This window comes from Rhinolophus sinicus, chromosome 18 (assembly GCF_057876585.1).
Source record: "Rhinolophus sinicus isolate RSI-liver-muscle chromosome 18, RSI-T2T, whole genome shotgun sequence".
Lineage (NCBI taxonomy): Eukaryota > Metazoa > Chordata > Mammalia > Chiroptera > Rhinolophidae > Rhinolophus > Rhinolophus sinicus.
This window is the reverse complement of record NC_142518.1, coordinates 72,949,155-72,967,857: the sequence shown is the minus strand read 5'-3', so window position 1 is coordinate 72,967,857 and position 18,703 is coordinate 72,949,155. Positions and strand designations below refer to the sequence as shown.

Here is an 18,703-nt window from a genome sequence, read left to right as displayed (position 1 = left end):
AGGGAGTGTCATGATCTTAGGACAGGCACTAGTCAGCAAGCCACACTGTGGGAGTGTGAGGAGACCCAGGAAGGTTCTAGTTTGGACAGCTCTTGCCTCTAGCATTCCCTTTCCCTTTCTAAACCCTGCTTCTTCCTCCTGACCCTCGTTCCTTGAGAATTCAGCTTGCTTATTTTGTTCTTGGGTTAACTCCAACACTTTCCCCAACTGTGACACCCCACCTCATCTATACCTCTCTCCTGAGATCCCCTACAGCCACTAGATACTGGCCATCCCCAACTGGGGGTCCCTCTCAATACCTTTAATCCTGAGCACCCCTAAGTCCAACCTAGGAGTCACACTGGACTCCTCCCTCATCCTCTTACCTGAGAGGGCCACCAGTCACCAAATTATCTTGATTCCACCTTTTAAGTGTCTCTCCAAGCTATCCACCCCTTTTCTCTAGCCCCACGCTCATTGCCTTGATGCCCCCCGACATATGTCAGGGTGGCAGCCAGGTTACCTTCAGTATGACACTCCTTTCCCTCAACCTCTGCACACTGCTTAGTGGGAGCACCCTAAAACATTAGATTAATCACATCAGCTGTCTGCTTAAACCCTTCAATGGTTCCCGCTGCCTACAGGGTGAAATATAACTCCTTTCCCAGGCACACAAGACTCTCCATGAATTGGCTCCTGCCAACCTCTCCAGCCTCCTCTCTTGCACCCACTGCCCCCCACCCCAGTGCCACAGGAATGTTCCTTGAACATTCTCTCCTGGCTTATGCTGAACTATTTGCATTTCTTTCCATGTACCATGTTCTCTCATATCCCCAGGCCTTTGGCCAGACAGATTTCCCTGCCTGGGAAAGTCTTCCTCCCCCCAGCTCATCGAGCCAAACTCTTATCTGTCTGTCAAGACCCAGCTCTGGTGTCAAATGCACGATTCCTGGTCTTTTCCAGCTCCCTCTGGCGGGGTTGGGTGTTCCTTCTGCATGCTTCCAGAGCACGCACGCCTGTCGCACTGTGTTGTGACTATGTGTTTCCCCACTAGCCTGTGCCTGACTCGAGGGCGGAGACCAGGACTTCTTTATCTTTGTATCTCCAGCCCGAACACTGGGGGGCCTCCAAAAGTGTTTGCTGAGGAGACGGTTGGGAGCACTGATATTCTCCTCTGGGAAGAAAACAATTTGATTAAATATACACAGCAAGGTAGGAATGGTTTAACTCTGGAAAAATCTGCATCCTAAAAGGAGAAGCTATTTGGTAATGCAAGGAATCTGGAATGGGTGAAATATATGGGGTGATTATGTCCTGTGTCTACATCTGCATGCTGATTCCAGTGCCTCTCAACACCCTCCTGACTCCTGGGCACAAGCAGACTGAGCCTTACAAACTCCAGGGCTGGGGGAGCAGGGAGTGGGAGTCCTTCAGAGGGCACCTGAGAAAGTGCTGGAGAGCATAGCAGTGACCTGAGCCTTCCATGCCACCCAATCACCCATTCTCCGGGTCAGGCTTTGTTGCACTGGGCTAGGCTTTTATCTGCCAGAATTCCCTGTCCCAGGACTAATGAATTAGAAAGCTAATGAGGAACAGACCAGTCATTTCTATGGAAAACATGTACCTCCTCGGGGTCCAGTGATGTCCACAATGGCAGGTGTTCAACCAGCACTGACTAAATGGCTGAAATGACCCGAGAATTTTCTCCACCTGCATGTTGGCCCCTTTGCTTTGAGGACCCTGGGCTCACTCAGTGATTGGCCACTGAGCTGTCTGTCGGGGAGATTCAGGCTTGGGGGTAACCCCTTTCTGCAATCGTCCCTCATATCTGTCCAAGCTGGATGTATACCCAAGTTGAACACAGTGGGGAGCTTCTCCAGAAGACCAGAGCTGCGGGGGAATCATGCAGGAGCCCCCATGGCCACTAGTGCCTGAGCAGGGTGTCCAATAGCCTACTTTGGGTACCTTGGTGCTGCTGGAAGGATATGTTTGGTGGGCCTTAAGTTGCTGAGAGAGAGATTTTCGGAGGTTCTTCTCTTTGATGCCCTGCAGGAGGGAGGGGGGAAGAAAGGGTTCCAGGCCCCACTCCTTCCTAAAAGCACAAGAAAAGAACTTAGTGAGAGAGACAAACTGGGATAGAGAAAGGAAGATAGTAAGAGAAACTGAATGAACCTGAGAGGCAGAGATGCAGGAATAGAGCCTGGGAGAAAGAGAAAGAGAAACAGGGATGGGGGCAGGAGAATTACATTGGCCACAGTACCCTAGTAGAAGCTGTAGCTCAAGTACATCATGGTCTTGGTATGAGACACTCCAGTTGTCACCCCCATCCCAGACCTACATTCCTGAAAAGCATAGCATAGTTCAACCATTGCATCTTTTCCCTACACAGCTTTAGAAGGGCTCCCATCCCAAGGGCCCCAGCACAACTCACTCTACATTCTTGAGAGAAATCTTCTGACTAGGTCGAGTGGCTGAGACAGTGATATAGATGTGAAGGGCAGCAAGGCCCAAAAGCATCTCCGGCTTGGGGTCCATTCCGAAGCGTTCTCGGATAACATCATTTCGACTCTGTGAGAGAGGGCAGTCCAAACCTGTCAATTAAAGGAGATGTTCCCTCCCTACCCCACCCTTTTCTACTCCCTTCCATTCCAGAAAAACATCCTGTATCAGTAAATCATCCTAGGTCAAGGGGAAGAGGAAAATCCTGCCTTTGGGGAAGAGGTAACAGAGAAACCTTGGGTCTCAGAGACACTATTCATGTCATTCAGCGGATATTGGACAGCCTTCTTCCCAGTGATGGGTGCACACAGAGGCAAGGCACAAGTGGGCCGAACATCTAGGTCACTGCAAAAGTGAGACATAGCAACACTCTCTTTCTTTCCTCTTGTTACAAGAGACCCTCCCTGCCTTTTCTTGGCGGGGGGGGACCTATACTCACACACACACACCCAGCCATACAGGGTTGCTCTACTAGCTCAGATGGAAACAAAGGAAGAGAGACCTTGGGAGGGGCTTTCTATAGGGCTCTGGCCCAGAAACCTAGGGTGAGAGATGGATTGCAGGGATGGAGCAAATATTTTGTTCTTTGGGCTCTGAAGATCAAAAGCTGTGGTGAGTCACTCTTCCTTATGCTATCCTAAAAGGAGTTACTGGCCAAGGGTATGACAATCCCCAAACCCTGAGGGTCAGAGTCTCAGCTATCATTGATTCAGCCTTGGTTAGACCAGTTGCCCATTGTATTGAGGTGAATGAGCTAAGGGACTAGAGAGCCATGGTGGTATTACTACAGTATAGGAAAGAGTGGAAAAGGAAGGTTTCATCAATGATCATCTATGCAGAAAATCCAATGGAATCTAAAAGTAAAAGAAAAACTACTAGAACTAATGAGTTAGCAAGGTTGCAGGATATAAGAACAATGTACAAAAACAAATTATATTTCTACATGCTTGCAACAATCAGAAATTCAAATTAAAAATCAAAACCATTTACCAAAGCATCACAAATATGAAATAATTAAGGATAAATCTGTCAAAATATGTGAAAGACCTGTACACTGAAAACTAGAAAACATTGCTGAAAAAATTAAAGAAGACCTAAATAAATGTAAACGTGTACTGTGTTCATGGGTTTGAAGACTCAATATTATTAAGATGTCAGTTCTCCCCAAATGGATCTATAGATTTAACACAATTCCAATCAGAATCACAGCAAGTTTTTGGTAGAAACTGACAAGCGAATTCACACGGAAACGCAAAGGACCGAAAATGGCCAAAACAGCTCTGAAAAAGAAGAACAAAGTTGGAGGACAAACACTACCTGATTTTAAGACTTGCTATGAAGCGATAGTAATCAAAAGAGTGTGATGTTGCCATAAAGCTAGACAGGTAGATCAATGGAACAGAAGAGAGAGTTCAGAAATAGACCCACACATACATAGACAACTGATTTTTGACAAAGGTGCAAAGGAAAATCAGTGAAGAAAGGATAGTCTTCAACAAATGGTGCTGGAACAACTAAATATTCACATGTAAAAAACCCAACTTTGATCAATACCCTGTACCACACATAAAAGTTAACTCAAAATGGATCACAGACCTAAATGTAAAGCCTAAAATGATAAAACTTCCAGAAAAAAACAGGAGAAAATCTTTGTGACTATGGGTTAGGCAAATCTAGATATGATACCACAAGTACAATTCATAAAAGAACAAATTGACAAATTTGACTTTATCAAAATTCAAACTTTTGTTCTGTGAAAGACATTGTTTAGAGACTGAAAAGACAAGCCAGAGAGGCTGGGAGAAAATAACTGCAAATAACATAACCAACAAACAACTTGTATCCACAATACGTAAATAACTCCCAAAACTGGATAACAAGAAAACAAACAACCCCAATAAAAAAGTGGGCAAGATGTGAACAGAAACTTAACCAAAAAAAGATGCAGGATGGCAAATAGGCACATGAAAAGGTGTTTAACATCGTTAGTCATTAGGGAAATGCAAATGAAAACCACAATGAAATACCACTGTATGCTATTAGAATGACTTAAAAAAATGCTGATAATACCAAGTGCTGATGAAGATGTGGAGAAACTGGGACTCTCATACATGCCTGGTGGGAATGTAAAATGGTACAGCCACTTTGGAAAACAGTATTGGAGTTTCTGTAAAAAATTAAAGAAAGATAGATCTACCGTATGATCAAACCATTCCATTCTTAGGTATTTACCCAAGGGAAAAAAAAGTATATGTCATACAAAGACTTGTACGTGGATATTCATAAAAGCTTTTTTTTTTTTTTTTTGGAGTAGCCAAAACCTGAAAACAACCCAAATTTCCATCAGCAGGTGAACTGATAAACACATTTTGGTACATCCATACCATGGAATAAAAAGGAATGAACTAGTGATACACACAACAACATGAATGGATCTCAAAATCATTATGACGAGTGAAAGAAGCCAGACCAAAATAAGTGTACATACTATATGATTTCGTTTATATAAAACTCTAGAAAAGGCAAAGTACTCTATAGTGACAGACAGCAGGTCAGTAGTTGCCTAGGAATAGGGAGACAAATTACAAAGGAGCCTGAGGAAACCTTTGGGGGTGATGGATATGTTCAGTATCTTGATTGTGGTGATGGTTTCATCGGTATAAACATATGTCAAAACTTATCAAATTGTACACTTTATACGTGAAGTTTTTTATGTGTCAATTAGGCCTCAATAAAGCTGCTTAGTATAAAAAAAGAGGGAATACAGCCATGAATATTCCAATAACTATATATGGTGCCAGATAGGTACTAGACTTATCAAGATGAGCACTTCATAAGGTATATAAATGTTGAATAACTATGTTGTACACCTGAAACTAACATTGTATGTGAATTGTATCAAAAATAAATTTAAAAAATAATCTAAAAATGATTTAAGAAAAGGAAGAAAAAATACAGCTGAAATCAATATCATCACAAAGGGGAGAGAGAGGGTGGACATGTTTTGTCACCAAATTCCAAAACATTTGAACCAGGATGACCACCAGAAGCTTGAATGAAGAAATGTAGGGCAAATAAAATAAGAACTAAACTTATAAAATTCATAGAGAAACCACAACTCATTGCCCCGTAGAGTGCTGATAAAGGAACCCAAGGCTGTTTGAGAAATGTTCCTAACATTTTAGGTTGTCAGAAGGGGCAGCAAGGACAACCATGATGTCCCATAGCACAGCTCCAGGTGTCACCATCAGAGACATTGTCAGAGATGAGTTTGGAGAGTATTACCCCCTCTCTCATCAAGCACTCTATATGTCCTATTGGCACCTAAAACTCAACACATCTCAAAATGAACTCATCTTTTCCCCAAATCCATTCCACTACCTATATACCCTACCTTGGGCAATGATATCACATTTACCACTCGAGTCAAAGCCCATCGATTCTCCTTTTAAATATCTCTTGAATCCCATCCCTCCTCCATCACTGCCTTGATTCCAGCCCCCACCATTTCTCCTCTGGATAACTGCAATAGCTCCCTAGCTGGTGTACTTCCTCAGCAGTCTGCAGTCTTTTAACATTGCTCATCTAACCAGGCCACTCTCCTTTCAGCATTTCTGTGCCCCCACTCTACAGCAGGAGTTCTTTAGCTGCACATTAGAATCACATGAGGAATTTAGAAAATGTCACTGTTTGGACCTCATTCCCATAGATTTTGATTTATTTGGTCTTGGGTGGGACAGAACATTTTTTCCCCCCGCAAAGCTTCCCAGGTAATTCTAATGTGCCCTAAAGTAGTGGTTCTCAAACTCCATCAGGCATCATAATCCGCTAGAAGAGTTGTTAAAACAGACTTTTGGGCCCTACCTGCAGTTTCTGATTCAGTAAGACTAGGCTGGGGCTCAAGCATTTGCATTTCTAACAACTTTCAGGTTGCTGCTGCTGGTCCAGGGACCACACTTTAAGAACCACTGCCCTAAATAATTTTAAAGCCTGTACTTGTCATGACCTATCAAGACCTTCACCACCTGCTTCCTGTCTTTCCCATTTTATTTCCTATTGCTCCTTACCTCACATTCTCCACTTCAGCCATAATAAATCACTCGCAGCTCTCTCATCATGTTGTGCTGTTTCATGCCATGAAGCCTTTGTAGATACAAGTCCCTTTGCTTAGAATGTGCCTGTTCCACTACATCTGTGCACATAGCAAATATCTACTTATTCTTCAAAGCTAAGAGCATGTGTGCATCACTCCCTCTGTGAAGCCTTCATTATCCCCTTCCATGGAGAGTTGGCAAACTGCTTCCTGGGTGTCCCTACTGACAATTGCACCCTGTCATCATCATACTGCCTATCACACTATCTTATATTTATTTATGTACACATCTATGAGCTCTAGCAAGTCAGACAATTCTTTGTTCACCTTGATTGATAGCACTGAGCACAGGGCCTGGCCCAGAGTAAGTGCTCAGCAAATGTCTCTGGATGAACTGAATTGGGAATCATTTTCTCACTAGGCACTGGGGGTTGGGTCCCCCTGTTTCCCAAACTGACTTGTTAAACCTTGGGATCCTGTGATAGTGCTGGAACTACTGGTGTTTGCTCCTGAAAACTGATGAAATCTGTCTAGACAAACAGACAGGACTTTGAACCACAGCCAGCTCAGGTCACCAGACCAACCAAATTGGCCATGGACTACAATGGTAACAGAAAATGAAAGGGCCTTCAGAGCTACTTGGAGGTTGGAAAAACTTACATAGTGTCTTCATTGTGATGGCAGAACAGCCTGCCTGCTTGTTTGTCCATTGGTCTGTCTGTCTATGTATCCCCAATCAGACTCTACCTGGATGTACAGGTACTCGAAAGCAGCGGGATCCCGACGTAGCAGCTCCACCGGGTCTTTGGGAAAGAAACTTATTCGGAAGAGGCATTTCATTCCTTGATAGTGTGTCCGCTGCACCACCTGAATCCCAGGGATGAGAGGTTGGAGGCAAAAAGATCTGGGAATCAACAGCTGTGCTGGTGGGAGCCAGCTCAGTGGCTCCTCAAAGGGAGGCTTGAGCAAGGGTGCTGTTTACCATTCTGTCTCCCGGCTGGCCAATGCCTACTACCCTCACAGAAAAGTCATGAGGACCCAGGTATTTTCTGCCCTTCTGACATAAGGGACCAGAATTTTTGAATCACTTATCCAGGACATGGCTGTTATCAACAGTTGGGTCTAAGGCCCAAGATACTAGGTAGAAAGAGAGGGCTCCTGGGAACTTCTCTGGCTCTTTTCTTGCTGTGGGACCAATGCCTTTACCTTGCAGAGGGGCCCAGCCTCAAGCAGAATAAGTTGCTGATTAGAAGCTAAATCAAAGATTTAAAATCCCATTTGGAGGTATAGATAAAACAAGTTGGCAATGTATCACTAACTGTTGAAGCTGGCATGGGTTATGAGGATTCCTTATACAATTCCTTCTACTCTTTTGTATATTTAGTTTTTTTGCAATAAAAAAGTTTAAAATCCCATTTAGAACAAGAGACCAGTTGGATTCAGAAGATCTGTTGAGTGGTGGGGAGGCGCGTAGGCCGCCCTCCAAGCAGGACACCCACAACCTTCCCTTCATAGGGGGGAACTCACGAGTCCCTGGATTGCATTTGTCTGAGAGCTAAACTTGAAGAATTTTTCTTTCCAAAATCCGCAAATTTTTTGTGTCTGATTTTGGCTTTTGTTTCATTTCCATTTATACATTTCTCCCCAACGCCTTCCCTCCCACTCTGGGAGTATTGATTGGCTCTTCTGGTGTTTCACCGTTGGTGAAATACTATGCAGCAAAGCTGAATTTCCCCAGCCTTTTTCCATATGGAAAAGGCTAGGATGATAAGATGCTTTCTCCTACTCTGCCTTGGAAATTGATGTGGGTGACATGCTACCCATTCTTGGCCCCACTCAGCCCATTCTCAGATCACACTTGTCCTGGCCTCACTGCTCTTGCTAGACTCCACTTGTTGACCCTTCCTTTATAGCCTTCATCTGAAGGCCATTTCCTTTCAGAGGCAGAAATGTCTATCAGGCCCAGCTTCCAGGAGACAGGAGAGTTGACACAGCTCTTCAACTCAGCATTCAGGAGCCATGCAGTGACTCACCACTGCAAAGTTTTCCCACTAGAAACCAAGACTAACAATCTTCATGTCCTTTTTAGGTCACAAGGGACATTGCCAAAAGCCCTCTGGAGGTGGGTAGTATAGACCACTGTTGAGACCTGTGAGTTTCTGGCCGAGCACATCATTATGAATTTTTCCAGAAAGAGAGTACCTGGGGTCCTCTTCTCTAGCAGAGGCCACATGCAAAGCTATCAAGCCAGGGTAAAAGAGTTACTTACATAAGCCAGGGGCTGCTTGTCCTGGAGAAGCAGGAATTTGTGGCTCTGTTCTGGCCCAGCATACTCAAGGACAAGAGCAAAGTGCTCAATGTACCTCAAGGAAAGACGGTCTTGTAATGTCATCATCACATCCTGTGGAAGAGAAAAGTGCCTTGAGAGGGAGATCCATTCTAGCTCTGACCTACTCCAAGCACCAACCATGGGAGGGGGAACTGAACTCCCAAGAAAGAGAAGTCCTGGGGAAAAGACTGAAGCTGGGAAAGTGGGCCACACAGAGACCTCAGCCTTTGTGGTGGCCCAGGCAACGTCTCCAGGATGAGAGTGGTGCATGAGTGCTGTTCAGAGGCCTGGACGCTGAGGAATACCAAAGGTACCTTGGGAGGCGAGGGAGGGAAGTGTTTTTGAACTTGACCTGGCCAGGTATATAGCAAAAGAAGATCATGGTTGTCCGTCATTTCCTCTCTCTCCTTCCTTTCAACAGATTATTTCCTGAGTGTTTATTAAGTGCCAGACACTGTGCTGGTTCTTCTCACCTGAGTCAGAATGTTTGCTGTGGTCTGTCCATCAATTCTTTATTTAGGAATTAACACAAGCAAAAGCCACAATCATGATTAAAAATAGACTACTTCTGGATTCAAAATCTAAATGAAATGACTTGAGTTACTGGCAAAATGTTCATTTTTGATCGTAGCTGGCTTGTAGAGACAATCAATTTAGCAACTTGAAAAATGTGTCCACGCAGATGAACTATGTCACGTGTCTTGTGTACAGTCATAAATCTGACTAGTTCTGGGCTCTGTCTGCTCTGCTGCCCTACTTTTTTTTAATATTAGGGTGTCTGGAAACATATCTGTGGGGGCTGCCCACATGTCAGTTTGAGACTTCTGCCATCTATTTGCTGTGACTTCAGCCTACACGGGGCTCCAGTGTGTGTGTTCGTGGAGTCAGCATCGCTTAGCCCCCAAAGGCAGGGAAGAAGCAGGCTTGGGAATGCAAAGATCCCTTACAGCCAGGGCTGCCAAAGAAGCCCCTCAGTGAACATGAAAAAACATTGAGCCATTCAAATGTTCAGCTGCAAATTGGTGGGTACTTGAGAATATCTTTGTATTATCCAAGTAGTCACAGAGGCGCCAGTGTTGCTAGAGCTCTGGCAGGAACAAATGAGGTTTCCTTTGCAGTTCGGCTGCATTGGGATTGTGGACAGCCAAGCCGGTGAGTGCCAACTGGTGTTACAAGTGTAACAGCCCCTGCGCCAAGCTGTCAATTCATTCAGGTACCTCTCTGGGACAGTGGCTTGGCAGCCTGTCCAAGTTCCAATGAATAGCCACTGCACCCTCCCAGAAGTCAGGATGAGATCACAAGCCAGGGGACACTGCTGTCCTAGAAGGCTGGGGCTACCTGGAAGCAACAATGGTGGCAATGTTGTGAGGTGGGGGAACACGTGGAGAAGACTCCAAGGGGAAAGAGAGGAGTAAAGGGTCCAGTGTGGGGACAGGTCTACAGGGGACATACTGACCATGAATAAACACCAAGGAGAATTCTGACAGAGAGATATCCACATCTGGAGGAGGGGCATTTGGACTCCCCTGGGTGGCCTAGTTCCATTTCAATGCCCGCCCCCACCCCCACACTGAGACATTCGACAGACAAGAGACCATCCCAGGCACCCTAAGGAGTTCGTTTTGGTCCTTGATCCCATGGGGGACCTACCCAGGCCTAACCCTTCCAAAGAAACTCTTCGTTCAATCAACATGGATAGGACCAGTGTGTATCGCAACTCGTGTACTACTGGCACTTTGGCCAAAACAATTCTTCATAATTCAGGGGCTGTCCCATTTCCTGCAGGACACTTAGCATCTCTGACCCCGAGACACTAAGTGCCAGTAGCATGCCAAACCATGAAGGTGACCCAAAATAGCCTCAGACATTCCCATACTGTCTGGTAGGGGGCAGTGCCAACCCTGGTTGAGAACCACTGGCAAGGCCAATTCTAAACACGTGATAACTCCTGGGGAAAGTTTCCTGACCCAGGGGTTTCTTCATTTATAGGGTTGTTTTGACCCCAGCATTGGTTACATGGAAACGTTCATTCTGGAAATGGCGTTCTCTTTCTGGAGGGAGTTCAGAAGAAACAGGAGTGGATATTTCTGTCTCAGAGCACAGCTGAACCTGAAGGTTAATTCCCCGTTTCCCCGAAAATGAGACCTAGCCAGACAATCGGCTCTAAAGCGTCTTTTGGAGCAAAAATTAATGTAAGACCCGGCATTATATTATATTATATTATATTATATTATATTATATTATATTATATTATATTATATTCCCGATCTTATAGTATAGTAAAATAAGACCAGGTCTTATATTAATTTTTGCTCCAAAAGACGCATTAGAGCTGATTGTCCAGCCAAGTCTTATTTTCGGGGAAACACGGTATCATCACTTCTCCTCAGGACTAAAGGAATCACTACAACTTTTAGACACCTGGCTGAGCCATTAAGAATCACAGCTCAGTAATTGCTCTTTCTGTGAAAGGAATAGTCAAAGGGACTGTTGCTGGAGTTTTCAAATCTTGGTTCAGTGCTTAATTTAAGATCTGCTTGTTATTTAAAAAGCAAGGCATGGCTAAGCTAATCTCCCAAGAGACTGTGTTTGCTGATTTCTGTGTGTAAACTTGCGTAGGCGTTATTGTATCAATATAAATCACTTTTGCTTTATAAGTGGTTTAATGATGTTCACTCTCCTTAGCTCCTAAGTGTCTTGAAGGACCCAGTGTAACACCGACACAAAGCAGTTCATAAGTAGATGTGTGTGCACATGTGCATGCATGCACATGCACACGCACTCATGCAGGCACACACACATACACATTTACAATCGCTTGCACACAGTTGGGCAAATTTCCTCCACCACCCTCAGCCGAGGACTACATATGTATTTTTGCAGCCTGGTGCTCACAGCAGCAGGAGCTCAAAGGCCACCTTGCTTCAGCAGTGAGCAGCTCTGTGCAGACTCAAAGGAACTTGGGGACCAGCAGCTATGTGTGCTACGGAGAGGGCAACGCTGCCCCGAGAGAGGAGACTCTGTATGTACCTTAACAGTGGTCCGGCCATCAAATGTGAACGACTTGATCTGCCCGTTTTCTAAAAAAACCTTCAGGACATTGGGGATGAGGAGAAGAGCTTCTTTCTTCATCATTTTCTAGGAACAGGTAGGGGGAGGACAAGGAGAGGGGCTCATTTGGAAGGACGAGGGAAGCCAGAGGAAGGGTGTAGAAAGGAAGAGAAAGGAGCGAGTGAAGGAGACAGGAAGCCAAAGGTATGGAAGGACAAAGAAAGGAAAGAGCAGATCAATAATAATGTCACATGGAGACCAGAACCAAATTCTCCAAGATACGGGATCATATCAAAGTTCATCATTTCATGTCACAGTGCATCTGCATTCTCCTGTGGCTCCACAGCTTAGAGTGGCGCTTGGCCCACAGAGGCCACCAGACACTGAAGGGCTGATGGGAGGCCTCTTTAGGAGCCCCCCTCACTCATCTGCTTCTATCTCATGACACCTTCCTTTCCACCAGGCCCTTTTCACATCAAGATCAGTTCCATATCCATGCCTTTGCTTTGCCATTCTCCCTCCCATGTGGCATCCTAGGTCCTTTCTGAGCTGGCCCCTGCCAGCTTCCCCAGAGTCATGTCTTGCTATTCCAGGTACCCAAACTGCTCTTTCATGCCTCCGTACCACTGACAAGTTATCATTCAGGGACTGTGTCATTCCCTACAGGATACTTAGCATCTCTGACCCTGAGACGCTAAGTGCCAATAGCACACCAAACCATGGAGATGACCCAAAACACATTCAGGCATTTCCAAAAGTTCTCTGAGCGTGAGCACTACTGACCCTGATTGAGAACCACTGACAAAGCTCATTTTTGAACACCTGATAACTCTTTAGCAAAAGTTTTCCTGGCATAGGTGTTTATTTATAGACTGGCACATGTTTAGTTCTTCATAAATATTTGTTAAATAAAGGCTGTTCCCTCTGTATTCCTCTTTCCCTCCTTGGCAAACTCCGACTCAACTTTCAAAATCGAGCTGCGATACAAATTCTGTAGTAAAGCCTTGCCCAATATCGTCAGGTACTTGGACCTGGTGTTCCCATGTGTTCCAATAGCAACTTACACATATCTCTTCCAGTGCTCTTCTCATAGTTTGAAGAATGTCTTTCACAGTCAAACAGTGAACTCAGAGCACAATAACCATGTCCTATTCAATCTTTGTAGTCCCAACATCAAGCAGAGCTCCTGGCACACAGTTGGTGCTCAACAAATGGCTACTGAATATATGAGCATTAGGTGCTTGATATGTGCTTACTTGGATGACTGGACTCATCAGGAGAATCCAACCATTTCCCCAGGCCAACATCATCATTTCTATAGGAACTTAAAAGCTACATAAGATGGCCAGATTCCTTAAGCTGATGGGTATTCCCTGAGCCCTTACTATATGCCCAGCATTATGCTAAGCCCCATGAAGGCTATGGCAAAAAACAGAGGACCTGCGTGTAGTCTTACACTCTTGCTGTAGTGACCTGGCACACACGCATACTCACCTACCTGCCGTACCCCAACATGAATCCATTATAGAACAATTATAAAACCAAAACAAACCAACAGGTATAAGATAGCTAAGGTTTCCTAGACGAAGTGAATTGGATTTTGATTTTGAAGGAGATGGTGGGTGTGGACTATTAAAAAGGCCAGAAGAGAATAGTCCAAATCTAGGGACTGTCACGGACAAAATATTGAAACATGAACAAGCAAGTCCTCCTGAGTTAGGGTGTGGTTGGCGGTGGTAGGGAGCCAGGAGTCAAGCCATGGTGGAAAGTCACAGGACACAGAGTTGGAAAAGTGTGACTCCCTGGTTCCTTCCCTGATCCTGAGACACCTCGCTCCTGCCAAGCCCAGAGGCCTTGGATCCCCAGACTGATGACAGTCAATGGTGGCAGGTTTTATTTAGCACGCTGGGTTGGACTCAGATAATTACTTAATTGATTTTGCTTAAAATAGAGTTGGCAAGGAACTCCCACAGGATTTATTTTTGCTCTCGCTGCTTAATAAAGCCTTGGAACATGAAGAAAAAGGGATGATAGGATAGGCTGGAGTCACCTGGGCCTGGACTCCCCCAGGTCCCAAACAATGGTGAGGCTGCTATGGTCCACACTGGTGGCGGCGGTGGCGGGGGGCGGGGAGGTGCTGCTGTGACATCAGGCAATTTCCTGAGCCTAGATTGGTGTCTGTGTCTCTCCCAGATAAGGGTCCCATGCCTAGTGGTGGATCCAGGAGCAACAAAAGTAACCTGGGTGGGTCCTAGCTACTCTGGGGCATTTGCATTCAGGCTGGTCTGGACTGGGAGCTTGATTCTGCCTATGGCTAACAGACACATGGACAGGGAAGTCATAGTGGAGGAAGGAGAGAGTGGGGACGGGAGAGAGGAAGGGAGAGGAAGAGGGGAGAAAAAAAGGAGGGAAAGAAGGAAAGGGAGAGGAGGGGGGCGAGGGAGTTCTTCACGGGGTGGCTTAGCCTTGGTGATTATTCTGTAATGCTGAGATGGGATAGGTTGCACCTGTCTGTACTTTCAAATTCAAGTCACATTTCCTCTGGATTTTCAAGGGCTCAGGACATAAATATCCCCTTAGTGACTTGGACCTCAGGGTCTGCTTCACCTTGATCTGCAGGGACTCCATACTGTTACCTTTCCTCTCTGCTTACCAAGCCCCACTTCTCTTCAATCTCTTCTGTTAGGACTGATGGGAAGCCTAACCACCAATCATTCAGAGAGCTTACCAGTTGGGCCTTGTAGTACCTTGGGCTTTGCAGCCTTCCTCAAAAAGGGATGGAGGAGGGCCTGGGTTCAGTTTGGGGATGAGAGTCAGGGAAATGGAGACAGAAGACACCTGTGTCCTCTATCCCTTCTTCTCAGTGGCTCTGCCTCAAAGGACTATAGAAGTGCCTGGCACCCTGCTGATTTCACCACTTGGGCTGGGCCGGCTAGTTTCTCTCTACTGCAGCTGTGCCTCAGCACATACATGCCAGCGGCCTCCTGAGAGCCCAGCCCACGACAGCCTGCAAAAGCACATAGGTGCCTGGTAGCTCTGACTAGCCCCTCCGTACCCCCACCGCCACCAGGTATCACCAACTTCAGCAGATTCCTGGGGGACCCTGGCCATAATCCATGACTGCTTGCCACACATCTTTCTGCTTTCCACCCACCGCTTCACATTGGTTTATCTGGTGCAGACAGTTCAGCTCATGTAAATCCCACAAAGCAGTGAGAAAGACTGTAGGCTGGCCATGACCCTCCAAATTGGCCAGTACACGGCATGGACTGTCAAGCATCACCTGCTCCTTGAAACCATACCACTCAGTAGGGGATTCTGTACTGTCTCAATCTGAACCACTTGCCCCCTCCGTCCCCCACCCCCCAACATCACTGACAGGTATCCAGTAGCAGAGAATAGGTATTTGTTTTGCATCCCTTGTAGTGCTGGGAACACAGCAGGTGCCTAATCAAAGCCCTGTGACTTAATGAGAGTCTGGATCATTTCCCCTAGGCTGCTTCACCCTTCACCGCACAGTCTTCTTCAGTCAAGATGTAGAGTTGCAGGACCACTTCAATGTGAAGAGAGTGCAATTTCACCAGACGCTCTCCCTCCTCATCGTCAGAAAACCACTACTTCATTCCTGCTTCTATCAAGTAGCCAAGAGATGTTTATGGGGCACTTGTTCTGTGTAAAAAGCTACTGTGCTAAAGATGAAATTTCTCTAAGCACCACAAGGATCTTGAGTAAACTGATATGTATTATATCTCCCCACAATGCCCAGGGCCTCGCCAGATGCCACGTACCCCTCATTTGCTACCCACCCAGAGCACTGAGGTCCTCCACAACCTCTTTGTAGTGCTGTCCACTCTGAGGAGCAGCAGATGAGCAACTGCCCCAGAGTGAGACCTCCATGGCCAGGCCAATTCTGGCCAAGGGCTGAGGAGAGAGAGCGGAAGCTGCACTTACTGCATCTGTTTCTCCAACTGTCACGTGCTCGGAAAATCGAACCTTCACAGGATTGGATCTCAGCTTGGCCTTCTTCGCAGCACTGATGAAGGCAGATTTGGGGGACTGGAAAAAAAGAACAGAGGGCTGGTAAGTTCGCCATCCCTGGGAAAACCCGGACCTTTGTCATGCTAGAATTAAGATGTCTCAGTACAGGTACTTTCCCTTACTGACCAATAAGTCAGTAAATAAGTATTGATCCCCTAGTTAGGTGCAAGGCAATGTGCTAAATGATTGGTATGTTCTGAAAGACCTGGGCATGAATCAAATTTGAGTAAATTGAATGCTATTATTAATGCTCTAGGCCTAAGGGAGTTTGCACAATTTCTTTAGTAATAACACACACTGAATGTTTATGTATTTGATTTTCTTAATGTGAGACATACCTAAATGGTGGCTTTTATTACATCTGAATACAGGCATCTCAAAGGATTTACGGAAATGATCTTCTTCATCTCACAGCTATGTCCTGCCCCTAGGAAGACGGCTCATAGAAAATATTATTTTAGATGTGGGTCAAAGGGGGCCTACCACTCCAAAATGATTTATCCACAATTTTCACACTGTTCAGGACTAGAGACATTGGGGATTTCACCCAGGTGTCCTGGCTTCCTAATTATGGACTTGCTACCAGTTTGTTCATCCAATTCTATAAGAAATGCCCAAAGAATCAGTTAGGCTCTCTAGTTTTTTAAAACTGTCCCACAAATTCAGTGGGATGCATGGTTATCAAATGCTGAAACTAAGTTTTTCCTTGGGTTTGTGGAATGCAGGAGTCATATCCTTGGGGGCATTTTTTCATTCATGTGTCAAATTTAGGGAGGGCCTACTATGTGCCAGGCACTGTTCTGGGTGATGAGGGATTCTGCAGAGACAGAAAGAACAAGTATCTTTTAGGTACCAAATAAGGACTGAGAACAAACTGAGCAGGGTAAGGGACTACACGAGAGAATGAGTGAGTGAGGGTGGAAGTAATGGGGGAGTTATTTTACACAGGATGGTCAGGAAAGACCTCTCTGAGGAGGTGACATTTAAGTGGAGACCGGAAGGAAGTGAGGGAGAGAAGCCATGAGGGTATCTTGAAAAAGAGTCTTCCAGGCAGAAAGAACAAAAAAGGCTCAGAGGTGGGAGTACCATGTTTCCCCGAAAATAAGACCTACCCTGAAAATAAGCCCCAGTTAAGATCGTCAGCCAGACGGACGCATTTAGTACGTTATGATGATGTTACAGATGACATGACTGTATTTGAATAAATGCAGATTGTTGTAGTACATGAAAAAATAAGACATCCCCTGAAAATACACCCTAATGCGTCTTTTGGAGCAAAATTTAATACAAGACCAGCTCTTATTTTCTGGGAAACATGGTTGGAGTGGGGTGCATTAGGAACAGCAAGGAAGCCCGGTGTGGTCGCAGCAGAATGATTGATGGGGAACCCGGAGGGGTCATCCTCAGAGAGGCAGCTGGGGGCTGGGTCACGTAGGGCCTCGTAAGCCATGGCAAGAATTTTGGATTTTAGTCCACTGGATAGTTTTGAGCAGACAGGGTCTGACTTGCATTTCAAGAGGACACCTCTGGCTGCTGTGTGGAAAATAGTGTGGGAGTATGACGGCCAAAGTAGGGAGACCAATTAGGGGTCTACTTCAATAATACAGTTAAAAAATGGCGGTGGCTTGGGCTAGGATGGTAATAATGGAGATGATGAAAAGTGAGTGAATCCTAGATACATTCTGAAAATAGAACCAAAACAATATGCTGACGCATTGGATGTGGGAGGTGAGAAAAATAGAGTCAACAGGAAGAATGAGGTTGCCATTTTCTGAGATGAGGCAGACTAGAGGAAATCAGGTTTGAGGCTCTTTCAAACCACCTCCCCTACCAGCCTTGCCGTGGAGCCTGAGAGTCCTTCAGTTTAGAACACCTTTGTGTAAAGGCCCTGAAGGTCGCTGCCGGTTGGGAAGGCTGTACATTAAGCTATTTTCTGCCTTTAATGCTGTGGTTGAGACTCATTTACCAGCTCAGCCACAGGAGGGCAGGGCCCTAAGATAAAGACACACCAGAAACAAACGTCTTCATCAGGTCTGGGGCCCTGGTCCCAGCTGTGTTTTCTTCTGCAGCCAGCAATCTCATTCCCCAGAGAGAGAAGATTTCAGAAAGCCACCTGTGGGGACAGAGCCAGGAGTGCAGTTTCCAGGCTCTCGGCCTCACGTGGAAAGGTGCTGGCTCAGGTAGTAAATGGCCATCAACTGTGATTGGATGGCCACCAGCTGTGGCTAGTTGGCCGTCAGGTGTAACCAGTGAGCCATTGGCCACTACTATAACTGCTGTGGCTACACTAGCAGTAAATGGGGGCTAGCAAGAAGATGGTGGCTGAGCTAGCAAGAGCAGATTGCAGCTAGCAAGGGAGTCGGTCGGTTGGCAGAAAAGCGGACAACAGGTCGCACGTCGTGTGAATCCAGCCTCCAGTGAGACTAGAGTGGTATGACTCCCTTACCTATGGCTCCGTGGGTGTTCCTTTTTGGCCTAGCCATATCCTGCGTTCTTATGTGGGGAGCGGGAGCAGAGACCCTGAAGGCCGCCCCGCACGACACCACCTGTTCAACCTGAGTCCAGCAGAATCTCAGGCAGTGGGCCTCAGTCCTGCCTGCATGGCAGAAACACTGAAGGTCCTTTCAAAACCCGATGTCCAAGCCCCAACACCAGACCAATTACATCAAATTCCTGGGCTTTGGGCCCAGATATTGGTATTCTTTTAAGCTTCC

The 18,703-nt window shown here is 45.9% G+C and overlaps 1 protein-coding gene across 18 annotated transcripts in view; it reads right to left on the bottom strand.

The window, feature by feature from the left end:
* Positions 1–18,703, bottom strand: part of FRMPD3 (FERM and PDZ domain containing 3) — a 133,829-nt gene that overhangs the window by 28,500 nt on the left and 86,626 nt on the right. For 13 of the 18 annotated variants that reach the window (XM_074323514.2, XM_074323528.2, XM_074323515.2 and 10 more), the window contains 6 exons: positions 15,903–16,007; positions 11,931–12,038; positions 8,841–8,972; positions 7,319–7,438; positions 2,411–2,547; positions 1,945–2,071 (listed from right to left, as the gene is read on the bottom strand). In XM_074323514.2, coding sequence (XP_074179615.2) covers positions 1,945–2,071; positions 2,411–2,547; positions 7,319–7,438; positions 8,841–8,972; positions 11,931–12,038; positions 15,903–16,007 — 729 coding nt within the window. Of the gene's footprint in view, positions 1–1,944; positions 2,072–2,410; positions 2,548–4,548; positions 4,646–7,231; positions 7,439–8,840; positions 8,973–11,930; positions 12,039–15,902; positions 16,008–16,327; positions 17,860–18,703 lie in introns of those variants that run through there. The other 5 variants (XM_074323516.2, XM_088795317.1, XM_088795315.1 and 2 more) reach the window with 4 other exon arrangements.